Consider the following 25,178-nt stretch of genomic DNA (forward strand, 5'->3'; position numbering starts at 1 on the left):
AGTTTCTACCTTCAATGAAACTGTCTAGTTAGGGACATAATTAATTCTTATCTGTATAAAAATGATGTAGACAATACAAGGAAATGTGTTATGAACTATAGGAGGTATGTTGCAGGAATTCAGAGGAGTGAACAGGGTGCATTTAGAATTTGAACTAGGTTTTTGTTTCCTTTGGTTTGGTTTGGTTTTTGATATAAGGGTCATATCCAGGGCTTTACACATGATGGATAAACACCTTATCACTGGACTATACTTCTGGCCCAGAATTAGCTTATTTTTAAAATAATGGGTTCAGGGAATTCACTTACTTTTTAATTGCAGGGTATCTAGTCATGTTTTCTTATATGATGTATGATTTTTATGTTGTTCTTAGCTTTAGAGCTTTTTTTTTTTTCTTGTGGTACCGGGGATCAAACTCAGGACCTTGTGCTTGCCAGGCAGACGTTTATGCCACAGAGCTATCTCCACAGCCTAGAGTATTCTAATCTCTTGTGTTCCACTTAAATCATCAATAAAATTGATACACAAAAACTAAAAGTATATCAAATAAACTTCTTAAAAATATTTAAGTCACTGGAGGTCGGTTTCTCATAATAACTGAGCTAAATTTCCATTTTCCTAACTGCAAGTGATCATAGTAAATGATATATATTATATAAAGAAAATAATTCTAAAATATTAGTACTAGTCTTATTAGTAGACTAAATTCCAGAACTTTCATGGTCTTCTTCTTTTTCAAACTTTTTTTTGTGGTACTGGGGATTGAATTCAGGACCTTGTGCTTGCCAGGCAAACACTTATTCTACTGAGCTATCTCCCTGGCCCCCAAACTTTTCAAAGAAGCAGTTTCTTATCCTGGTAAGTACTTGTTACCGCTCAAAATTATAGACTAAAGATAATCCAGAGACCATTTCATCTTACTGGTGTTATCCGTGGGTAAACACTGCTTTTGAGTAGAACTTTGAATGATCTTTAATCTTTTAGTTCAATATTGCTACTATTATACCTTAGATAAAGATATTTCCCCATTGTTTTTTGGAGATTCAACTCTTGTAGTCAGCATATAAGTTAAATTCCACATGGATTCAGTAAAGAAAATAGTGTTTTCAAAGAAATTCTGGATTTATTTTTGTCTGCCTAATTAGCTGAACAAATGATTTTCATCTTGGTTAGTACACTTTTTCTACAAAACAAGAACATTGTTTACACTGAATTTTTCCCAAAATGTTTTGTGAGGATAGACTAGATTTCATTACCCTAAAGTTTTGAAATTCCTTTATCTTTTCACTACTGATTATCCTTATAATAAATATAAAATTAAAATAAGGAAGATATAAAAGTATATCTTATACTTTCTTATTGTTTAGTCTGCCCTGGAACTGCTACTGCTTTTATCTAGTTCGTACAAGATGCCAGAGGCTGGTAAGTGGATTCCAGAGTAATCCAGTAGTGCTTTGAGAGTCACTAATCCCTCTGTGTATATGTATGAGTGAGTGGTTTTTTCAAAAGCCTGTCTCACTGCAGTCTATCAGATATGGGTGAGGGAACAATGCGTCACAGCTTGGGAGTATTTAAGGTTTATACCTAACTTCTGCTGTGTAAATACTGAGTCTTGCTCTGCATTACATGTTGGGTGAGGTCGGTCAGTGAATTTTTTTGGTCGGTCAGTAATGTCTGCCTTAAGGTTATATTCATTCCAGGGACTCTTAGTGTTTGTGCTCTTCTGTGTGTCCTAAATTATCTGACTACTATGTGTGGCCTATGGGCTCATGGGGCACCCTCTTGTTCCAGAGGCCCCTCCACCTGGACACCCTAGGATATGGCAGTTATCCCTGTTGAGGTATATTCCCAATTATGTTACTAGATGGGCACATCATAACCCAAATGCCCATCAACTAAGGAATGGGTAAATGATGTGATTGTTTATACAATGACATATTACTCTGCTACAAAAAAAGATAAACTCAAGACTTTTATAGGTAAATGGATGCAACTAGATGCCATGCTCATAAGTGAAATAAATCAGACCCACATGTGTAAACTTTGTATTATTTCCCTAGTGTAAGAACCCAAAAGAGTAAACAGGATCTGAAAGATACAATGGATACTGTGAAAGGGAAAGAAACTGTTCAGAGGTAGAGAACAACTAGGATAAGGGAAAGGAGAAAAGAAGGAAGGAAGGCACAAAGAAATATATAATTTGTGTACATAGGATAGGTGGGATGGTTGTACTACTGATTTCTGCTGGTCTGTTGAAAGGAGCAGTTAATGCTTAAAATTTTTCTGTCTCCTTTTTAATTTTTATAATTTTTTGACCAATCATACAGGCTTATGTCTGGTAATCTGAGCAAGTAATTTGAAGACAGCTATGCAATATAATAACCATTGTTGACTTCCTATCATTTTGTTTAGTGAAATTCTATATTGTTTCTATTTTTAATTATTTTTTATTCTCTTTAAAAATAAAAAGCAATTTAGAAAAAAAAAAAAAAGACCACTGAGCTCTGCTGGGAATAAGCGACAGGGAGAGGGACAACCATCTGCTGCACTTAATGTCAGCATTTTTAGACCCAGACTCTCAGAAAAGCACATAACTGGCCTGGGTAGGACTGCTGTGTCTTTCACAACATGAGCATGCTACCGCTGAAACTTCTCAGGGGATCTGTGACTGGCCTATTCTTCCATGCTGTCTTTTTTTTCCAATGCTGGGGATCGGACTGGGAACCTTGCACTTGCCAGGCAGGAACTTATGCCACTGAGCTATCTCCCTGGCCCCCATGCAGTTATAGTCAGCAGGTGACCCCTAGAGTTCCTGTGTTGTGACTTCTGATTCCAGAGTAGCTGAGTCTTAAACAGAAACCCTTTCCCTAAATGACTTCTGCTTATATTAGTGCAAAGTATTTTAGACACTGCAGTAAATTTATTCTCCATCTCATCTGCCGTGTGAAAGGAGTCATTTTCAGAGTGGAAAAAAAGCCACACTGTATCTGCACCTTACAATGCCATAGTCTTTTCTTGAGGGTACTGCTACTCTTCCATTGTTTCTCTCTGGTACTGCTGACACTCTGGGTTTATCAGAGCAGTTATATGAACTCCCAAGGAGCTGAGGGTAGTGTTCCAGACTGATAAGTTCTTTTCTATGGTGGTCTTCACATTGTATGTAGTTTGAAATTCTCGTGTTGGCTTTTTCTTGATTCCTGGAATAGTGCTTTTTTAGTTGCTATGTTGTTGTTTCCTGGGTGTCTCAATTTAAGGTACTAGAGAGGCTGTATTTGGCTGTGGTCTTTACTCAACCATTTTTAAACTTAGACAAAAGTTTAGAAATAGCCCATTTTTTTATGTATTTGGTACAGGGTCTACAGGGTGTTTAGGGTCTCACTACTAGGTGAGACTCGTAGTGATCCTCCTGTTTACAGCCTTCCAAGAGCTGGGATTACAGGTGCATGCCACCACACCCAGTTTCAGTCTCCATCTCAGTGCGACCCAGGAGTGGGGCCAACATGGCATGCTGGGGATCGAACCCCGGCTGCTGTGCTCTGCCTAAGCAGGGATTTTAGCTTGCTGAGCTATTTGGCCAGCCCTGAAATAAACCATGTTTGTCTGTAATGTTAAGGCAGCATATTTTTTAGGATCAGAGGCTTGAGCCCCTTCTAACCACTTGTTAACCAGTTAAGATATTGGCTGAAGGACAACTCTTAAGTTTGTGATATTGACATTTTCTCAGTGCTTATCCATTTTTTTTTTCGTGGAACCGGGGATTGAACTCAGAACCTTGCACTTGCCAGGGGAGCATTTATTTCACTGAGCCATCTCCCCAGCCCCCTGCTTATCCATTTTTTGTACTTTAAAAACATGCTACACTTATTCTCTCCATAACATTATTTCTACCTCATCTCATAAACTAGAAAGACATCATGGTTATGTATTCCTAATATTGGAAAATGAGTAGATTCAAAAGGGGATTTTTGTTTTTAACACCTTCCATATGTTGGAATTGTATTTGCTTCATAATGTGTTCATCAGAAGTATGCTGCAAACAAAGTGCCTAAAAAGGACAAGTCCTGAATATGTGTCTAAGCTAATGAACTTCCAGCTTAATTAAACTAATGGTGTTAAATTATCAGACAAATGGGACATATTTTTCAGTTTGTTGTACATTCTTCTAGGGGCAAATTACCTCATGGGAAGATCTCTGTGCCCATGTATAACATTTGTAGATCTCAAGATCACAAAGCTTTTCAAATACTGTTGTTCTTTTAAGGTGAGGAATGGGATGCTGTGGGAAACAGAATAGCTGTTGCTACATTCAGTTAAGTTTGGCAGAGCTAGAAATTGTCTGGTTTTCTTTCTACTGCAATTTTCCAAATGTCCCTTGATACCTGCCTCTTGGGCTGGCTACAGTTATGTACAGGTGAATAACATTGGTTTTCAGTTTCAATTCCACAGATATGTATGTTTTTAGGCATTCATTTTTCCACTAATCCCACCTAGTGTATTTGTCATGTAGCGTGTATCACTTCAGAAGCAACACTTTTTTATTAGAAATATACAAGTTGGGTGTTGGGGAGTAAGGTTTTTTCAACTTTCTGCTATCTTTCCAACTTACTAGCAACCTTGGTGTATTTTTTCCATTTTCTTATTGATGAATATGTCAATAGAACAGTTTATTTGGTCAGTTCAGCAACCTTATAGGGATACTTGATATAAACTATGATACGATTCACTTTACATTCAGTCCCTATTCCTTGTCAAAGCTACAAATTGGTATTTCTTATGTCTGCATTCATTCAGCTATGTGCTTTCAGAACAGTCAATTGCATCTAGTATAGTTTGTATAATTCTATTACCTACAATGATATTTTCAGCCTTCTGAAAGTTCTCAAGATAGAAGGAATGCGGTTGCAAGAGGTTTTCTGTTTTGTCTCAGTAACTGCTCTTTTGCTCTAAGCTGAACATGGCAATACAAATCACTTTGAGTAAGTCTGAACCAACTGGATTTTCCTGGAATATTTATTAATAAATATCTACCCTATTATGAAGTGACTTTACATCATATTTTATAAGTGTTTTACAATCACCCTGTTACTCTAAATTATTATCCCCATTTTACATCTGAGGAAGGTGTCCTAGACCAGTAAAAGAAACTTACCTAAAACCACAACTCTTTAAATCCAGAATGCCTTCAAAATGTTCTGCCGTATTGTCAGTAACAGAACTGAGATTCAAATCCAAGTTGTGTAGACCCTCAAATACACAATTTTTGTTTTAAAAATTTGACTCCTTCTGATATAAGATGAGCTCTCTTTAATTAATGAATTAATTAAGTGATATGTGATTCAAAATTCAAATGGCACAAAAATACACAATGTTTTTTTTTCCCGTCCTTGACCCTCAGCCATCTAGTTCTCCTGCTTGGAGACACTGATTGCTACTTTTAAATTTTTATTTGTTCTCCAAGACATTTTATAATTTTAACCACTGTATTTATACCTTTCTTTTGATTCACTACAATTATCTATGAAATTGGAAGTCTTGAATACATAGTGATTGAATACATATAATAGAAGTGGTTCTTCTATTATAGGTAGAAGAACCACTAGTGCAAGCAATATTTATCGTCGAGACTATAATATAGAGGATGAACTAGAGGTTTCATTGGAAACAGCAGATTAGCCCAATAAATCCTTGAAAGTAAAAATTTATAGGAATAAATTTGAGGAAAATTAAAGAGAATAGCTAGAGTTTAGTCATACTGGATGAAAGTCAAGAAGTCAAAGGTGACTCTTAGTTTGATGAGATGGACATTTTAGGTGTTAATCTTTAAAAGAGACGGTAAAGATAAATATTTAATCTGATATACTTGTCACTCCATACTTTCTTCCGTTTGTGTATATAGTGTCTGTATGCTACTACAATTCCCAGAGTCCCACGCTGCATCACAATACCCGTAGACCCTGCTGCGTAGACTTCTGGGACTTGCGGTCCGTGGCCTATTTACTCAAGTTAGACTAGGGGCCTGTGGAAACATGAAGAGGTAAGGGTTTGTCTGAGGTGAAGGCGGGAAGAGATTTGTTTTACATTTTACTTTGAAGGATGGATTTTCCGATTTTCTGTTAGGAGTATGTAACACTCTTGGGAGGTGGTTTCTTTTGAGCGGGAAGACCAAGGAGAAGGGAGCGGGGAACACGGGCTAGACTGGCCTGCCGGGTGAAGTTCAAAAAGGGCCGCGCCTGGATGGTTTCAAGAACAATGGCCTCCGGGCACAGCCGCAGGTGCTTGCTAGGTGCTGCGGCTCGTTCCTGTGTCTGATAGACCTAAAAGGTTTTAGCGGACACCTTCCTGCGGCCGGAATACCCAAGCCAACTGCTCCCGGGCCGCCCTACCTCCCCCTCATACTAAGAGACGGGCTCAGGATGGGTGCATTTATTTGTATCTTGCAGGGGCTCCAAAACCAAGTAGCGCTTTAAAATCTTAAAGTAAGAAAATGATGATCTGTTTTGACAGATTTTTAAGGAAAGCATGAAACCGACTCGTTTGTATTAAAGAGGAAAAAAAAAGGCATTGTTTTAAGCAGTGCCCCCTGCTGGTTCTTCAGTAAATAGTAGTTTGCAACTAGGTGGTCCTTGGTAAGAGCCAGAGCCTAAAAATTTTGGACAGGACAGAAAGCCTTTTAAGGATCTTTATTAAATTTCTTTTGTATTTACTCTACAAGAGAATCACCGCTCTGGAATAATATGATGAATTTAAAGTACTTGCTGATATTTTCTTTTGCGTTTTCAGTTCTTTGCATATTAAAAAAAATATTTTTGCACCTGTAAATTTTAACAGTGTATTTCAGTGAAAAATAATGCATATAATTTGTGTGTATGTGTAGTTCAAAAAATAGTCCTAAAGGCTTGTAACCACTACAAGCTTAAGAAATAGGATATTGTACCTTGGAAGTCCTTTGTGTCCCCCTCATTGATTGCTTCTCCCCTTCCCTTTTTTTCCTTTCCAGAATTTTTCATTATTCCTTGTCTTTTGTTTCTCCTAAAAATATTTTTTCCATATACTAGTTTATTCCTGAGCAAAATGTTTCTACTTTTACCCATTTTCAATTTTATACAGGAGGACACATAATTGGATGAATTGTTCTGTTTTGAAACTCAGCATTTCTTTTTGACATTCACATGTGTTGATATATTTGGCTATGGGATATTCACTTTAAAAACAACCCTTAAAGCTGGGGATGCTGGCACATGCCTGTAACATCAGCACTAAGGAGCCTGAGCCAGGAGGATCCTTGCAAGTTTGAGACCAGCCAAAGCTACAAAGTGGGCTCAAGGCCATCCTGAATTGCATAGCAAAACCCTGTTTCAAATAAGACAAAAGAATAAAAATAACTCTTAAATTTAGCAAGAACTTCTGGAATTCTAAATACCAAAAATTAAGATACTTAAAAGGATGTAAAGATACTTTAAAATTTCCCCAAATAGGCCCAACTCTTTCCAGAGCATGTGCACTCTGCTTATATTTATAAAGGGTTGTTTTGCAGAGTTGTTTTGCGGGGCACATAGCTAGAGGCTCAGGCAGGAGAATTGCTTCGAGTTTGAGGCCAGTCTGGGTTACAAGGTGAGCTCAAGTCCAGCCTGGGCTACAAAGTAAATTCAAAGCCACTGAATGCATAGGGAAACCCTGTCTCAAAAAGACTAAATAAATAAAATTTACCAGGGTTTTTAAATATGTTATCACAGTCCTACTGGTTAAGGATTTTATAAGGAGGGTATTAGATATTTAATATTTCCTCATAGAGTTAACTGGTTTATTTTTTGTTTGCTTTTATAATCTGTCATTGCATGTATAAATAGTCCTGTTATTTCTTTATATTCTAATAAGAATTTTTCATTATTTTAGCTGGTTCATGCTAACCATTACTTAGATTTCTACACAGTGGTGTCTCGGCTATAATATGTTATGACTCTTCATGTTTCCACAGGCCCCTGGTCTAACTTGTTCACCTAACCATTCCTTATTTATTTTAGAGACAAGGTCTTGGTAAGCACTAAGTTTCCCACAATGGGCTTAAACTTACAATCCTTCCTCAGTCTTCCAGCGTGCTGGGATCAGGATGGTCTTTTTAAACTGGAATTGAAGGATTGGTTGTGAAAAACAAAAAGAAAGTAGCTTACCAGGCAATTTGGTGACACAGTGCTAAATGAAGATTAAGCTCACTGAACCTCAGCGCAAAGGATTTAGTAGCTTCAATTCCTAATACCACCAAAAAAATCCCATCCCTCAGCTCTTACTGATTTGGCATAAACTTCTCTATCATTTTTCTTTACATTCTATCTTCCCCAGCCACATGCACCCAACACAAACACATTACTCCATACATAGGTTACAAGTTTCTTCAAGATAAAAATTGCATCTTCAGAGTCTTTGACTACAGTTATTGCCTAATATAATACCTTCTGTGTAAGTAGGTACTGAGTAAATGTTGGTGGATTGAATGATAAAGGGCAATGGATCATTAAAGAAGTGTCTTTGAATAAACATCATTAATGACAGGTAATATACAGAAGACGTTCTCAGACTCTGTTATGGCTTGTGTTTAAATGTCTCTGCAGAGCTTCATGTGGTCATATGTGGACTTTTTCAGAGGTTCTGAATCTAGAGTGTGACTGATTCATGGTGCAATGCTGGGATTAAGGATGTGTGATTACGAAATTGGTCTCCTGAATGGTTTAGCACCATCATAATCCTGGGAGACTGGATAGCATAAAAATCGCAGAAAGATGCTGTTAAAGCTTTTTGTTGCTTTTGGTACCTTGGAGGAGTGCCATGAATTGTTCTCTTCTGTGATGCCCCTCTGCCAAGCCACCCTGCCTTGGAGCTGGCCAGTTATGGACTGTAACATTTATAAACTGCAAGCTAATAAAGCTTCCATCCTTTAACTTTGCATGTCACATTCTTTGTGTCTCTTCCTATATCCTCCCTAGGGTTAATAGCTGTGTGAAGAGTGATGACCATGTCCTGGAGGAGCTGGAAACAGAAGGGGAGAGGCAGCTGAAGAGCCTTCTTCAGCATCAACTTGATACTTCTGTCTCTATTGAGGAGTAGGTATTGATTTTGTAAGCAGGCAAAGTATCATAGACTCATAGACCCTCAACTCCAGGTGATGGACCTCTCTTAAAACCCGAAAAGAACACACCTTTCTCATTTTTCTGCCTTTTTGGGTTGACTTTTATGTGTTAGTCAGATATTTACTTCTGTGTTTCTTCCTCTAAGAAGCTTCCCATGTCCCACTTAATCTAGACCAATTACCTTTCCTAAGTCCTTCTTTAGTGCTCTGTTTTCCCCCAACATAAGTTACAACTCAGTATTGTCATTGCCAGTTTGCCTTTTTGTGTTCTTTCATATATGTTCATTCCCCATTGTATAGAACACCATCTTATGCATCGTAGATATTTAGTAAATATTTGTTGATTTAGCTATTTGTTGGTCTTGGGAGAGGGGACATTGATGAAGTTGCATTTTGTTGCAATGATGCTTCAGCCTAGAAATAGGATGTGAAGGAAAAATTGTCACTTAGTTTCATTGTGCTTCTTATAATGGTAAGCTCTCATTTCCTTACACTGTGATAACCTCAAGATGTTTTTAGTCCTGTCTTTTGTTTTATAGATGTGTCTCTAAGAAAGAAAGTTTTGCCCCTGGTACTATGTACAAGCCCTTTGGGAAAGAAGCAGCTGGGACTATGACTTTGTCCGAGTTCCAAACACTGCATGAAAAGGACCAAGAGACTGCTTCTCTCAGGGAACTAGGACTCAGTGAAACAGAAATCATGATCTGGAAAAGCCATATTTCAGGTGAAAAGGTGAGTGGGGCAGTGTTTTTCTTCCTAGAGAATAAAGAATAGGATCTCTTTTTGACATTGTTCATTTTTAGTTCTCACAAAACTGAGCTTTGGGTATGAATCTTCTTTGGTTTTGTGGGATAGATACTGGCAAAAGATAAGCTACTAACTTCCTAACAAGCACTTCCGGTAAACACTTTCAGTTTCTGGGCCCTAATCATCTTTCTCACCTGAGGCACCAGATCATCACTTTTACCATGTGTCCTCTGTGATATATGCTATTTTATGTCCCTGATTACAGAGGACAAAGCTGAGAGCAACTCCTGAAGCAATACAGAATCGTCTTCAAGATATTGAAGAAAGAATCTCAGAGCGTCAGCGCATCCTTTGCTTGCCACAGAGATTCTCAAAGAGCAAACAGCTGACCCGACGAGAAATGGAAATAGAAAAGTCTTTATTTCAGGGAGCTGATCGTCACTCTTTCCTTAAGGCTCTTTATTACCAAGGTATGTGATCCTCCCTGACTTTAATATGTTTAATCACTGAGAGAAAGACTTGACATCAGAGCATTAATTGTGAAAAAATAGTGAAGGGAATAGAGGAAAGACAAGTTATTACTCCTCCTAAGAAACATATAGTCCCATGAGAGAGAAAAATATATGCGTAGTTAACTTCATGACAACATGGAAATTTTTATTATAGAGATGTAAATGAAATGCTGAGGGAACACAAAACTAGAGCATCTAAGTCTAGTTGGGGGAGTCAGAAGTTGACATTTATACTGTCTTAACAGATCACCACCCATTTCTAGATGAAGGGGAAAGGGTATTATAGATAGTGAGTGAATAGGAACATCACTGACAGGACCTGGTGCATCTAGGGAACAATAAGCAGTTCTATGTGATAAGGCAATAGCATATGGCAGGGTGATGATAACATAGGAAATGAAGGTGATATCAGACTGTAAAGGATCTTTAAACTGAGGTAAATAATAGCACAAAATATGTATGTGAATACTACATGTTTTAACCACAAAGAATTAAACATTCCAGTTTTATTAGGCACTGTGGAAGGTTCACAGAACTTGAAGAAATGGGTCCTGATCTTGTGCCAGGTATAGTCTGGTTGGAGATATTAGTATATAACAATTAGTAACAATGCCAGATACCACTGCTAAGTGCTATAGTAATATAGAGTTTTATTGGTGTGACTGAAGAAGGCCTCTCAGTGGAGGTAAGAATTAAATATATTTTTTAATACTACCTATTCAGAAAGGAGAGGGAATGGCATTTCAGTTACAGTAGTTGGTATGGTTACTATTGACTTGGCAAGTTGTAAAAAACAATGTTGAAAATGTAGTTAAGAATTTTAGATTTTATTTGATTGATTATATGCATGTAGCTATGCAGAGGTACTTTTTCACTAAGTTTGAATAAAGTTAATACATTTTTGAGCCAAGAGTAACATAAAAGTCATATTTGAAAATGATTAATGTGGTGACCAATAAATAGAATTAGAAGAAGAAATGGATGCAGAGAGAATGATCAGGAAGTTTTATAGTCATTTAAACATGAAGATCTTACTAGAGTGATGACAGTAGAATTGGAACAAGATAGGTTTGATTACTAGAGAGATTAAAGAATTGGTAAAACTTGTTGACTGAAAATGAAAGGAGAGTCAATGAAGAAGAATGTGGTAAAGATAACCCAGACGTTTCAAGGCTGTGTGACATACCAAATGGCAAAATTAAGAAAGCTTTTATGGGAAAATTTTGAAGAAGGTTGATGAATTTGATTTTAAACATGTTGAGTTTGTGAGAACGGCAATCATCACATGCAGATATTGAGGGTACAGTTAGAAATAAAGCAATGAAGCTCAGGAGACAGGTCAAAACTAGGTATATAGAACTGGGAGTCATCTCTGCTTAGGATTAGATGATATGTTAAAATCATGCAAATGAATGATAATACACATGGCAGAGCAGTAGTGAAGGAGGGATGAATAAACAAATGATCAGCCTTTTGTAGAGAGACATTATAGCATACTGATTTTAAATATGGACTCTGGAGGCAAAGGGCTTGAGAAAATCCTGGCTCCCCCACTTACTAGCTATTAGTTGCTGGGCAAGTTACCTCTCTATGCATAATTTCTTCACTTGTAAAATTGGAGTATTAATGGTAGATACATTACAGGGTTGTTAGGAAGATTAAATGCAGTAATACGTGTAAGTCAGTAAGAGCGGATACCTGGTGTTTGGGTGGGTGGTGGTGGGGTGTATGAATCTGTTCTGTTTCCTATCTTTGAAATTCCTTGCTTTAAACCTTCACAGCATACCACAAAAAGACAAGTGCAGACAAGTACATGACCTCAATGAAGAGGAAGATAAAATTAGGCACAAAAGGCAAGTCGAGAGTTTTCTTATAGTGTTAGATTTAGGAATGTAAACTAGGGTTCCAGACTTCTAAGTTGAACACTTATGTAATTCCATATTCAGTAATGATAATGTTTATAGGAAATGATCCAGATACAACATATTATCCTGATATAAAATATTAGAAGAGTTAGTAGAAGTTGTAAAGCTTTAACCTTTAGTATTGTTTTTCTCTATATACCCTTAAGTTATTGGCATCAGTTGACCTTGCTGATTTTTAGATCCCATTTCACAAATAATTATGAATATTTTATTAGTAAGGTATAACTATTGATGATGATGGTGATAGTGATAATATAATAGCTAATATTTTATTTTTCAAAATGAACTTACAGTAGAATTGCATGGGACTTTTTTATGTGTACAATTCTATGAACTATAACTCATATAAATTCATGTAAGCACCATCACAATCAGGAGAGAGAACAGCTCCATCATACAATCCCTTTATAGTCATTTTCAACTCCTACCCATAATTGCTGGCAATCACTGACCTGTTCTTCACCACTGTAGATTTCTCTTGTAGAGACTGTCATATCAATGGAATCATACAATGTATAACCTTGTGAGACTGGCATCTTTAATGCCTTTGAGATTCATCCAAATTGTATGTGTCAGTGTTTCATTCATTTTGCAGAATAAATTATAAAGTTCCTTATATAGCTGTTCCAAAGTTTGTATGTCTGTTCACCCACTTAAGTGATTTTGAGTTGCTTTCCCTTTACAGTAGTTATGAATAATACTGATATGAACATTCTTATGCACGTTTCTGTATGAACATAAGTTTTTATTTTTCTAAGGTAAATATCTAGAAGTGGGATTTCTGGGTCATATGGTAAGTGTACTTTTAACTTTATGTGAAACTGCCAAACCATCTTGCAGAGTGGCTATTATCATTTCACATCTCCATGAACAATGTATAAGAGTTCCAGTTGCTCTACATCTTTGTCCACACTTAATATTCAGTATTTATTTTGGTTGTTCTGATAGGTGTGAAGTGATACCTCATTGTTATAATTTGCATTCCATTAATGGCTAGTGATGTTGAACATCTTTTCATGTGCTTATTTGCCATCCTTATATCCTGTTTGGTAAAAGTGTCTGTTCAGATCTTCTTCTATTTTATCACTGAGTTATTTTCTTCCTGATGACTTTTGAGAGTCTATAGATCATAAGCACAATTTTCCATTGGATATGTGATTTATAAATATTGTCTCACAGTCAGTAGCTTATCTTTTCTTTCACTTAACAGTGTCTTTTATAGAGCTAACTTGTTTTTCTTTTGGTAAAATATGTATAACATAAAGTTATCTATTTTAACCATTTTTAAGTATATAGTTTGGTAGCGTTAAGTATATTCACGTTGTTTAGCAACTATTACCACCATCCATCCTCAGAACTTTTTAACCCATTTACCCTTTAAGCACCACCTTCTTTCTCTCTCCTCCACCTTCTAACAGCCTCTATAATACTTTCTATCCTTATGAATTTGGCTACTCTGTGTGTCTCATATAAGTACTATCATGCAATATTTGTCCTTTTGTCACTAGGTTATTTTACTACGCATAATGTCGTCAGGGTTTATTTGTATTATAGCATATGTCAGAATTTCCTTCCTTTGTAAGGCTGAATAATACTCCATTGTACATTTGTCCCTCATTCTTAATTCATTCACTTACCCATAGATACTTAGGATATTTCCATGTTTTAGCTGTTGTGAATAATGCTGCTGTGAACATGAGGATACAGACAAGTTTTAGTATTGTTTCATTTCTTTTTTGCATATACCCAGAAGTACAATTGTGAAATCATGTGGTAATTGTACACTTAATTTTTGAGGAAGCACTGTATCACTTGCCATAAAGACTATGCCATTTTATATTCCAGCCAGCAATGCACAAGAGTTACAATTTCTCTCCACCTTTAGCTGTACCTGCTATTTTTCTGGGATTGTTTCTTTGATAATAACCACTTTAATGTGCATGAAGTAGTATCTCTCTGTGGTTTTGATTTGCATTTTCCTAATGCTTAGTGCTTCATGCACGTTCGGACATTTTTGTATCTTTTTGGAGTGGTGTCTATTCAAGTCTCTTGTTTTTAAAATGAAGTGTTTAGTTTTATTAAATGGTAAGAGTTCTATGTATATTCTAGGTACTAATCCCTTATCAGATACATGATTTGTGAATATTTTTTCTCTTGTTCTGTGGGTTGCCTTTTCACTATGTGATAGTGTCGTTTGGTGCACAATGTTTCTAATTTTGATGTTGTCCTTTTGTCTATTTTTTCTTTTGTTGACTATGCTCTTGCAATCCTATCTAAAAACCCATCTGAAGCTTTTCTCTGTGTTATCTTCTAAGCATTTATAGTTCTGCTCTTTCCTTTAGGTCTTTGATCTATTTTGTCTTAATTTTTATATGTGATACAAGGTAAGGACCCAACTTCATTTTTTGCTTGTGATACCCAGTTTTCCCAGTAACATTTGTTGAAAAGACTGTCCTTTTCATCCTGGATGATCTTGGTGCCTTTCTAAAAGCTCATTTAATTTTATGAGTGTGTTTATTGTTATACTCTTCTTTATCTTTCATTTTTTTTGTATTTAATACACTTATTTTTAATTAAGAATTTTAAAGATACATAAAAACTGTACATATGTGTACCACATTATGTATGAGTATATATATGTACAGTGCTTAATGTTTAACACACAATATTTATCTCCTCAAACATTTATTACTTTTATATGTTGAAAACTTTCAAAATTATTTCTTGTAGCTTTTTGAAATGTATAGGACATTATTGTTAGTTACATTTACCCTACTGTGCAACAGCATACCATGACTACTTGCTCCTATATAAATGTAATTCAAAACTCATTGATTGGGGCTGGGGAGATGGCTCAGTGGAATAAGTGCTTCCCTGGAAAGCGCAAGGACCTGAGTTCAATCCCTGGTTCCACCAAAAACAAACAAACAAAACTCATTGATTGATATCCCGTTCCTTCCTTCACACTAATCTCTACAGCCTCTCATAACTTTCATTGTGCTCTTGTGTTATGAGACCATTTTTATTTTAGATTTCATACATGAGTGAGATCATGACATTTGTCTTTTTTAATTTTTTATTTTACTTAATGACTTCCAATTCTACCTATTATCACTAGTGACAGGGTTTCATTATTTTTTATGACTGAATAGTATTCAGTTACTGTGTGCTTGGGGCCTGGGGAGATGGCTCAGTAGAATAAGTGCTTCTCTGGCAAGCACAAAGGCCTGCGTTCAATCCCCAGTTCTGCCAAAAAAAAAAAAAAAAAAAAGAAAAAGAAAAAGAAAAAGTTGGGGCCGGGGAAATGGCTCATAGAATAAGCACTTCCCAGGCAAGAGCAAGGGTCTGAGTTCAATCCCCAGTTCCGCCAAAAAGAAAAAAAAAAACCAAAAACAGTTACTGTGTGCTTTGTTTATTCATTCTTTACTTGATAGGCATGTTGTTTCCCTTTTAGGCTATTGTGAATAGCGCTGCATTAAAAACATGGGTGTGCAAGTAATTTTTGGAATACTGATTTTATTCCATTTTAATATATTCTCAGTAGGGGTTTTGCTGGACACTATGGTAGTCTATGTTTTATTTTTTGAGGTTCTTCCATATGGTTCCCATGATGAATATATTAATTTACACTCCTGTGCATTGTGTAAAAGGATTTCCTTTTCTTCATCTTCACATCAGTGGAACTTACAATCTTTCATCTTTCTTGATAATCCTTGTTTGTGTGGTAAGGTAATATCATACTTTTGTGCTTCATTTCCCTTATGATTTGTGATGCTGAGCATTTTTTCTATGACCTGTTGGTCATACATATGTTTTCTTTGAGAAATGTCAGTTTAGATATATTGTTCATTTTTAATCAAATTTTTGCCATTGTATTTTTGAAATTTCTTACTTATTTTGGGTATAAGCCACTTGTCAAATGTATGATTTGTAAATATTTCTCCTATTCTGTATGTTATCTTTTCACTCTGCTTGTTTGCATCCTTTTCTGTGAAGATTTTTTTGGGGGTGGTACCAGGGATTGAACTCAGGACCTTGTAGTTGGCAGGCAGGCACTGATGCCACTGAGCTAACTCCCCACCCTTTCTGTGAAGAATTTAACTTGATGTAATATCATTTATCTATTTTTTCTTTTGTTTACTATGCTTTTGAGCTTAAACACATTTTCAAGACATCCCTGTGCATTTCAATGCCCTGAAATTTCCTGTTTTGTTTTTCTGGTTTAATAGTTTTAGGACATACATGTAAGTCTTTAATCAATTTAGTTTATCTCATAACTAGTGAGAGATAAGGGTCTAATTTCCTTCTTCATGTGAAAATTCATTTTTACCAGAAAAGAATTGTCTTTTCGCCAATGCTGTTCTTATCATCTTCTCAAATGATTTGGTTGTAGATTCATGGGTTTACTTCTAGGCTTTTGGTTTTATTCCTTTGCCCTTGCAAAAGGTTCAGCTTAGTCCTGCAGTACTACTGATGAGTACCTGGCCCCTAAGAATTCTATTTTTGTACTCTATTCCATGCCATCACTATATATGCCTGTCTTTATGCCAGTACCATCTGATTTAATTATTATAGCTTTGTAGTATTTTTTAAATCATGAACTGTGTGACTTCCAACTTTGCTTTTGTCTTTCTACATTGTTTTGGCTATCTGAGAGTCTTTTGAGATTCTATATAAATTTTAGAGTAGATTTTTCTGTTTCTTCAAAAAACGACATTGAGATTTTGGTATCGAATGTACTGAATCTATAAATACTTTGGTTAGTGTAGACATCTTAATAGTATTTTCTCCTTATCCATGAACATGGGCTGTCTCTACTGTTTGTGTTCTTTATTTCTTTTAGCAAAATCTTGCATGAATCTTCCACCTCAGAGAAAATGTTTTGAACTCTTAAAAAATCTAATTTATCAATTTATTCCATGGATCATGCTGTGTGATATATGTATGTATAAAAAACTGTAGTATTTATTCATAAAAATCTTGTCCTGTCCTTCCAACAGTTTTATGGCTGTACATTTCACATTTAGATCTATTTCTCATTTTGACTTGACATTTTATAAGCAATAAGAATGAGATTAAGGTTCAGTTTTTGCCTGTTAAACAATATACAGCTGTTAAGGAATATCCTTCCTGTTTTTTTGTCAGCAGTTAATTGTCAGCAGTTATTTGTGTTACTATTCATCATCATTTTTAGTGGGAAAACAGTAAAAGTTTGCCAAGACTATAAGGAAAGAATGACACTGTTGCCACTTCTATTTACAGTGAAATGAAGTAAAAATATGTACCATGAAGGTTATGTAGGACATTTATTAATATGTAGAAATTAAGGAACTCTAATGAATAATTGATAGATCAAAAGAAGTCATAGTGGCATTAGAAAATACTTAGAAATGAATGAAATGAAAATACAACATACCAAAACTTAGAGAATACCATAAAAATAGTATTAGGGGCATATTTATAGTTGTAAATGCCTCTATTAAAAAAGAAAAAGACCTTGCATTAATAAATGAAACTTCAGTGTAAGGTACTACAAAGAGAAAAGTAAACTAAACTTAAATCAAGCTGAAGAAATTAAATAACAAAGATTAAAATGGAAATAAACAAGGCTGGTAAAGTGGCTCAGTAGTAGAGTTCTTGCCTCATATGCACAAAGCCTCGAGTTCAACACCCAGCACCACCCAAGGAAAGAAGGAGAGAGAGAGAGACAGAGACAGGAAAAGAAAGAATTTTTGCTTTAAAAACGTATGGCGATTCCTTCAAAAGCTAGGATTGGGGATTCCATTCAAGCCAGCTATACCCCTCCTGGGTATTTTTCCATAAGAAATGAAAACCTCATACCACAGTGATATATGTGCACCCATATTTATAGCAGCACAGTTTGTTATAGCTAAATCCTAGAAACAGCACAGATGCCCATTAACTGACTAATGGATAAGGAAGAAGTGGTATTTGTACACAATGGAGTATTATTCAGCTATAAAACAGGATAAATTTGAGTCTTTTGTTGGTAAATGGATGCAACTAGAGAAGGTACTCTTTTTTAACTTAAAACATTGTATTTACTAAGATTCTGGAAATAGCTTTATGTAACAAGATACAGCATCCAAGGTCTGCCACTCAACTTGTTTGTAAGTCTCTGACAAAGGATCTACAAAGTGCAGTACAGGGTTACAGGATAAATCCTGAGGGGACTTGACTGACCTTATCAGATACAAAAGTTACATTTCTTGTTATGTAAGTCTCAGCTTCAGTATGAAGCTGTTGGGGCTGCCAGGGAGACAGCTCAGTAGAATAAGCACTTCCTTGGCAAGTGCAAGTGCCTGAGTTCAATCCTCGGTTCCACTTAAAAAAAAAGCTGTTTAAAACAAAAACTCAAAACCTGCTTTTTACATGCTAAATATCTTGGCAATGGTGCCATTAAACATAATAATGAACTTCAGACAGTACAAATGAGAGTTAACAAAAGCTAAACATTGCAGCCTGAACAACATTCACACAAAAAAGTAAAGTAACTTATCATTGGTTACATAAAATTTTCATGACTGGTTAAAACTTAACAGCATAAAACATGCATTTTAGAATCTGTAGCTATCAAGTTCAAAAAGTACTAGTGTCTATATGAAACAATTCCTCTCCAAAGCCAAAGTATGGTCAAAAATTAATTCAAATGACATAGCACATTTTAAAGCTAAAAAACATTCAGTTTTTGTTGATGTGGAGGTATAAACTCAGAGCTTTGGAGCTTTCTCATGCTGCAATGGGCTATTTCTCCAGTTCACTCAAAACAGCAGGTGACAGAGGCCACAGATGCCATTAGGCTCAACAAAGGGCAAGAGGGCTTGTACACCGCTCTGACTTCCCCAGGAAGCATGGCTACCGTGTCCACCAAAGTAGGAGGTGTGAGGACCAAAGGCACACTACTCTACTAGCTAAAGAGATAGCAAACCACCCCTCCCTCCACCCTAAAAGGTCTTCTTGAGATAAATAGGAATTATATAAGGGGGAAAAATTAAGATAAACTTAGCTACAGAGTAAAGATTTCAAAATATTAGTATAATCTGTACTTTAAAAAATTTAACTAGAGTCATCTGGCCATTTCTGATTACATCTTAAGATGTATCCAGATTCATTTCTATTGCTCACTAGATATTTCTAGTCAAAAATATTAGCTTTCTATCCAAATATTTTAACCACAAGTGTGACTGCAGTGTGTTATCTCCGAGGTTGTCACACAGTGGAGGAGAAAAAATATGTTTAAGCAGCAAGCAACAATTATAGCCTTTTCACATAGCAGCATTGGAGTGTCTGTTGAATAGTCCAGGAACAATTCTAAGAACAAGAAAATCCATGCATGTTAGTAAATACATCGTAACTTCACAGTTGAAATTTCTTTAGACATTGCACTTTTCTTATAGGGGAGTCCTGGGTTTTGTTGTTGTTATGGTGACTCAAGACTTGAACTAGCAGCCTTCTTTTTCTTCTTATTGTGTTTCTTATACTTCTTTTTCTTTTTTGTTTGCTTTCTCTTGTTCTTCACTACTTTTCTTCTTTTTCACTTATACATCTTCAGTATGATCTGATTCTGACAAGGACTCAGATGAAGAAGGTTTATCTTTTTTTTTTTTTTTTTCGGATCCGGGGATTGAACTCAGGCCCTTGCGCTTGCCAGGGAAGCGCTTATTCCACTGAGCCATCTCCCCGGCCCTTAAGTAGGTTTATCTTCAGGATACATCTTTCTTTTCTTGGCAAGTCCTTTACTGTCCTTTTCTTTCTCAGTTGTATCGTTTGACTTCTTTTTCTTTTTTAAACTATCCTTACTGTCTGACTCAGTTTCTGACAGGAAGCTTTCAGAAGATTTATATGAGTGGTTCTTCTTTTTCTTTCTCCTTTTTGCTTCTTTTCCTCATCTTCAGAATCTAAAGAGCTGCTAGAAGAATCAGAGCTCAATGAAAAAGATGAATACCTACCAGATTCCTTTTTTCCTTCTTCTTTCTCTCTCTTTTATGAGTTTTCATTTCCACTTTATTTCTCTCTATACTTTTCTAGTTCTTTCTTCCAATTCTCATTCATTTTTTTCTTCAAATTCATCCAAAGCCTGAGAGCCTTTCTTTTTATTTTCTAGTTACTCTTTCACTTCCTCCCAGGTAAGCCTGAGTCGATTCAGATGATCTTATATGGTTAACCCTGAAGGCTGGATTGGACCTCTTGATCTGGCCATTGCTATTAGATTCATGTAGGCCACCTGATTGTCCCATTTTCCCATTGTGCTGGACGGAGCGCCCAGTTGAGACTGCAAAAGCCAGACAAGGCTACAGAAGCAGACAAAAGAGGCCCTCCACAGATCTTTCTCGAGAACATACTCTTAAGTGAAATAAATCACACCTATGTGCGCAAACATCATATTGTCTCCTTAGTGTAAGAACCTGAAAGAGAAAAAGGGAATCTTAATCATATAATAGACACTGGTAAAATGGAATGAACTTATTCAAAAGGAAAGAGTTACTGAGTTGAGGAGGACAGGAGAGGAAGTAGAGGGAAGAGATGTATCTGTGTATGTAAGCAGAGTGGTTTGGACAACTGCACTGTGCATTTCTGCTGGTCTGTGGAAAGCAGCAGTTAATGCTTTAATTTGTTTCATATTCTTTCACTTGTTTCTCCTTTTTCTCTTCTTAATTTTGTTTTGTATTTAGTACAAGGTCTACAGGGTTTCACTACACAAATTGGACTCGTAGTAATCCGTTTTCAGCCTCCCAAGTACTGGAATTACAGGTGTGTGCCACCACACCCAGTCTCATTTACCATCTCTGTGCACCCTGGGGGTGGAGCCGATACAGTACACAAGATATCGAACCCCAGTCCCTATGTCTGCCTAAGCAGGCACTTTACTCTGACTTCTTAATTTCTTACACATTTCTTTCTTTTTTCTTTCTTCCAATTTTACATGCATGTATCTGGTAATATGAATAGCTGGTTGGAAGACAGCACTGTGTATTACAACAAATACTGTGAAATTCATATTACTTTGATAAGTGAAAATCTGTATCACTTGTAACTTTTTGTTTCAATTCTAATTTGTACTCTCAAAAAATAATGAAAAATGGGGAGGGGAAATAATGAAAAATAAAATCCATAATTCTTTAGCTAGACTAATCAAGTTAAAAGAGAGATAGGCCAGTGAGATAGCTCAGCTGACTAAGCACCTGCTTAGCCAAATGCAAGGATGAGGGTTCGAGATCCCTAGCTCCCCATGCTGTGCTGGCCCCATTCCCGATCGCACTAAGCTGGACAGGGTCCAGGCATGGTGGCACACTGTAATCCTTGCACTGGGGAGGCTGAAAATAGGAGGATCACTATGAGTCCAAGTTCCATAGTGAGACCCTGTACCAAATATGTAAAATAAATAAATAAATAAAATTTCTAAACCCTAGCTCTAGTAGGCTTTCTTGTGCATCCTTATAATTCAAGCACATGGGCACTTGGGAGGCTAGAACAGGAGGATTGCAATTTCAAGCCTAGCCTATGTATATAATGAGGTCCTGACCTCCTCCCGCCCCCGGAAAAAAAAAAAAACAGAAACAAAAATGAAAATAAAAACTCAGGCTGGCGAGATAGCTCTGTGGTCTAAGTGCCTGCCTTTCAAATGCAAGGTCCCATGTTCGATCCCCAGTACTGCATGCTGTGGCGGCTCCAGAATCCCAGCCATGCCATGCTGGCCACCGAAACTAAGCATGATGGTGCATGCCTATAATCCCAGCACTGAGGAGGCTGAGATAGGAGGATTACTATGAGTCTGAGCTGTGTGGCAAGACCCTGTACCAAAATTTTTTAAAACTTAAAAAATGAAATAAAACTCAGCTCTAATTTGCTTTGTTCTTATTGTATGGGACATCTTTTTCTATGCTTTTACTTTCAACCTGTTTGTGTGTTTTAAATCTAAAATTTGTCTCTTACAAATACCAAATACATGGATTATGTTTTCTTTTTCAACCAGTTCATTCAATATTCTACTTTTCTGAGTGGAGTGTTCACTTATTTTAATATATCTAACTAGAATCTGTTAATAAGATCAGGATTTGTACCTGTCATTTAGCTGTTTGTTTTCTGTATGTCTTACATAGGTTTTTTCCTTCCTATTCTTCTATTCCTTTTTTGTGTAAGTTTGTTTTTCTAGTATGCTATTTTAAATAATTTGTTATGTGTACACACATGAATTTAGAGTCTGGTCAAGTAGAGTATTATTGCTGGAGCTTTACCAGAGACTACCAGACAGGTTAAGTAATGAGTATTCCCTGAAAATGGCGCTTGTAAGAGGTTTCAACCCCATTCTTTCCCATCTATTGGCTGCCGTCTCTTGGTTTTTAGTTTGACTACATATTGTAAGTTTTCCAGGTTTTCGTAGGCCTGGGGGAAAATGAATGGGAGTAGGGCAAGTTAAGACAGACAGACTTGGGCCAGGGAGATAGCTCAGTAGCATAAGCGCTTCCCTGGTAAGTGCAAGGACCTGAGTTCAATCCCTGGTTCCGGAAAAAAAAAAAGACAAACAAACTGATATATCTTCCAGAGATTCAGCTATTTTCCCTAAAGACGTACCTCCCCACTGAAATTGCTTCAGCCCTTTCATTTTCCCAGAGTTATAAAGTTGGTTCTGAAATGTTTTTTACTGCATTGCTGTTTTGAGGAGTAAACTTTTCAGAGATACAGTTTCCACTGTTTTCTTAATGACAACTTTTTAAACTTCAAAGTTGGTTTGTTTTGTTTTGTTTTTTTTTCAACACCAGGGATAGAACTCAGGACCCTGAACTTGCCAAGCAAGCGCTTATTCTACTGAGCTGTCTCCCGGGACCCTGAAACTTCAAAGTTTTTGATTTTGATGAAATGCATCTGACTTTTAATAGCTTCTTTTGGTTCTGTATAGATTTCCTTCTAAACCAAGATTGTACAGATTTTCTCAAATGTGTTATAAAAGATTATAGTTTTAACACACATGTTTAGTTAAGCATTTCAAATTAAGTTTTGGCGTGTGATGTAGTTTTAGGGTAGTACTCATCTTTTTATACATATAATATATAATTATCCTGGCATTTTATATGAAATGACTGTTCTTTCCCACTGGATTATCGGGACTGTTTTGTGGAAAATCAGTTTACATAAATAAAATTTAAATGTTATTTTCAGCAGTTTGATTATGCTACATCTGAACATGAATAAGTTCTTTATTTTAAATTGTGAGCTTCTTGCTCATTTACCTGCTACCATTTACTTTTCATAGTCTTTAAATGTACTGTACATTCTCTCTGCGTGTTATCACTCTAGTTATTGAAAGAGACAGGGTGAAGTGTGTTTATTTCATCTTACACAAAACAGAAGTTCTAATAGCTAATAGATTTTGAGGACTTTGTGGTACTAATCTTTGTGTTAAGCATTTTTTCAAATTAATTCATTTAAACCTTATAGCAGTCCTATGAGATAGTGGCAGTATTATACCCATTTTATAGATAACAAAATTGAGTTTCAGAAAAGGACAAATGACTTTCTCAAGATCACAGTTACTAAGTGACCACACTGAAACACAAATCCATGACCTTATACAAAAGTCTGTGTCTTAACCACAGCACTGGTATATGTATTTTGAAAAGATTTATTGGTGTGATTTTACTGTATCTTGAGACTTTTTTTTGAAATTATGCATATCCCATTTTTTAACTTAAACATAGGACATATTATTTCTAGAGATATACTTCTTCTGAAATAAATTCCAGTATTTATTCTCTGACCATAATCTTTTTCTTTTAGCATTCTGGATCTTATAACTCTCTTGTGTCCATTCTAACCATCTTTTCAGTGTTATTGAAATCTTCAGTTTCTTGACTTTTCTTCCAATTTATCAATCCCTGCCTGTGTCCTCTTCTCATTTAGACTCCTCCATTATTTAACCATATTCTCGCCAATAAGTCATTTTCCATGTTTCTTTGTGTGTGCATCATGCCCACCCAGAAAAACTTCAGCCCTGAGTCAGTCACCTAATAGCTTTCCTTATTGCTACATCATGGCTGTGAGCACTACTAGAAATAAAATCACATAACTTTCATCATTTGTGTCTCTACAAATTCTTCATTTCTGGTGTTGTGTAGAGCTTGCTTTCTTATTTGTCATTATGGCTCCTAGTTCCTAGTGAGCTGTCTGTTTCATTCATCAGTATTACTTTACATCTCCATTACTTTTTCCTATTTTACTGTTTTTTAGTGAAATAATGTCCAATTTCAAAGAGGAAAGTTTTTTGTTGTTGTTTTTTGGGGGTTTTTTTTGGCAGAGCCAGGGATTGAACTCAGGTCCTTGTGCTTGCCAGGCAAGCGCTTATTCTAGTGAGCTATCTCCCTGGCCCCCAAGAGGAAGAGTTTTTATCTACACGCTGTCACTCTGCTCACTTCTGGATCCTCTCACTTTTTTCCCATTTGACTCAGCTCCAAAAGTTCTTACCCCTTCACTCTAATCTTATTTTAGTGTTACATCCTACTCCTCTTATTACCAGAAACCTCAGTCAGTGCTGCTTCTTTCCTTTTGGCACTTTAACGTGATCTTTGTATCACTTCCCTGTTATGATGTGCATACAATCTGCCGTGAACTATGTAGAGAATATGATGAAAAAGAATGCCCTTCAGTTGTTTAGCTACTTAAGCAGACAATACACTTAAATTTCCTCCTTTCATTACATGGCATAAGTAGCAGTTAATTTTAAAAATGACACCTAAAAATTGAAGTTCTAAAAATATAGACTTACGGCCAGGGAGATGGCTCAGTAGAATAAGCGCTTCCCTGGCAAACGCAAGGGTCTGAGTTCAATCCCTGGTTCCACCAAAAAAATTATAAATA

The 25,178-nt window shown here is 36.2% G+C and overlaps 1 protein-coding gene across 2 annotated transcripts in view; it reads left to right on the forward strand.

The window, feature by feature from the left end:
• The first annotated feature begins 5,995 nt into the window (after positions 1-5,995).
• Rbm41 (RNA binding motif protein 41) overlaps positions 5,996-25,178 on the forward strand; it is a 77,180-nt gene continuing 57,997 nt past the window's right edge. The window contains exons 1-5 of one of the 2 annotated variants that reach the window (XM_023708001.1): positions 5,998-6,034; positions 8,979-9,095; positions 9,661-9,853; positions 10,134-10,338; positions 12,162-12,233. In XM_023708001.1, the coding sequence (XP_023563769.1) occupies positions 6,027-6,034; positions 8,979-9,095; positions 9,661-9,853; positions 10,134-10,338; positions 12,162-12,233 (595 nt within the window). In that variant the 5' untranslated portion in view covers positions 5,998-6,026. Of the gene's footprint in view, positions 6,035-8,978; positions 9,096-9,660; positions 9,854-10,133; positions 10,339-12,161; positions 12,234-25,178 lie in introns of both variants that reach the window. The other variant, XM_004647730.3, reaches the window with a different exon arrangement.

Source organism: Octodon degus, unplaced genomic scaffold, assembly GCF_000260255.1.
Source record: "Octodon degus isolate 3935 unplaced genomic scaffold, OctDeg1.0 scaffold00321, whole genome shotgun sequence".
In the NCBI taxonomy this organism is placed as follows: Eukaryota; Metazoa; Chordata; class Mammalia; order Rodentia; family Octodontidae; genus Octodon; species Octodon degus.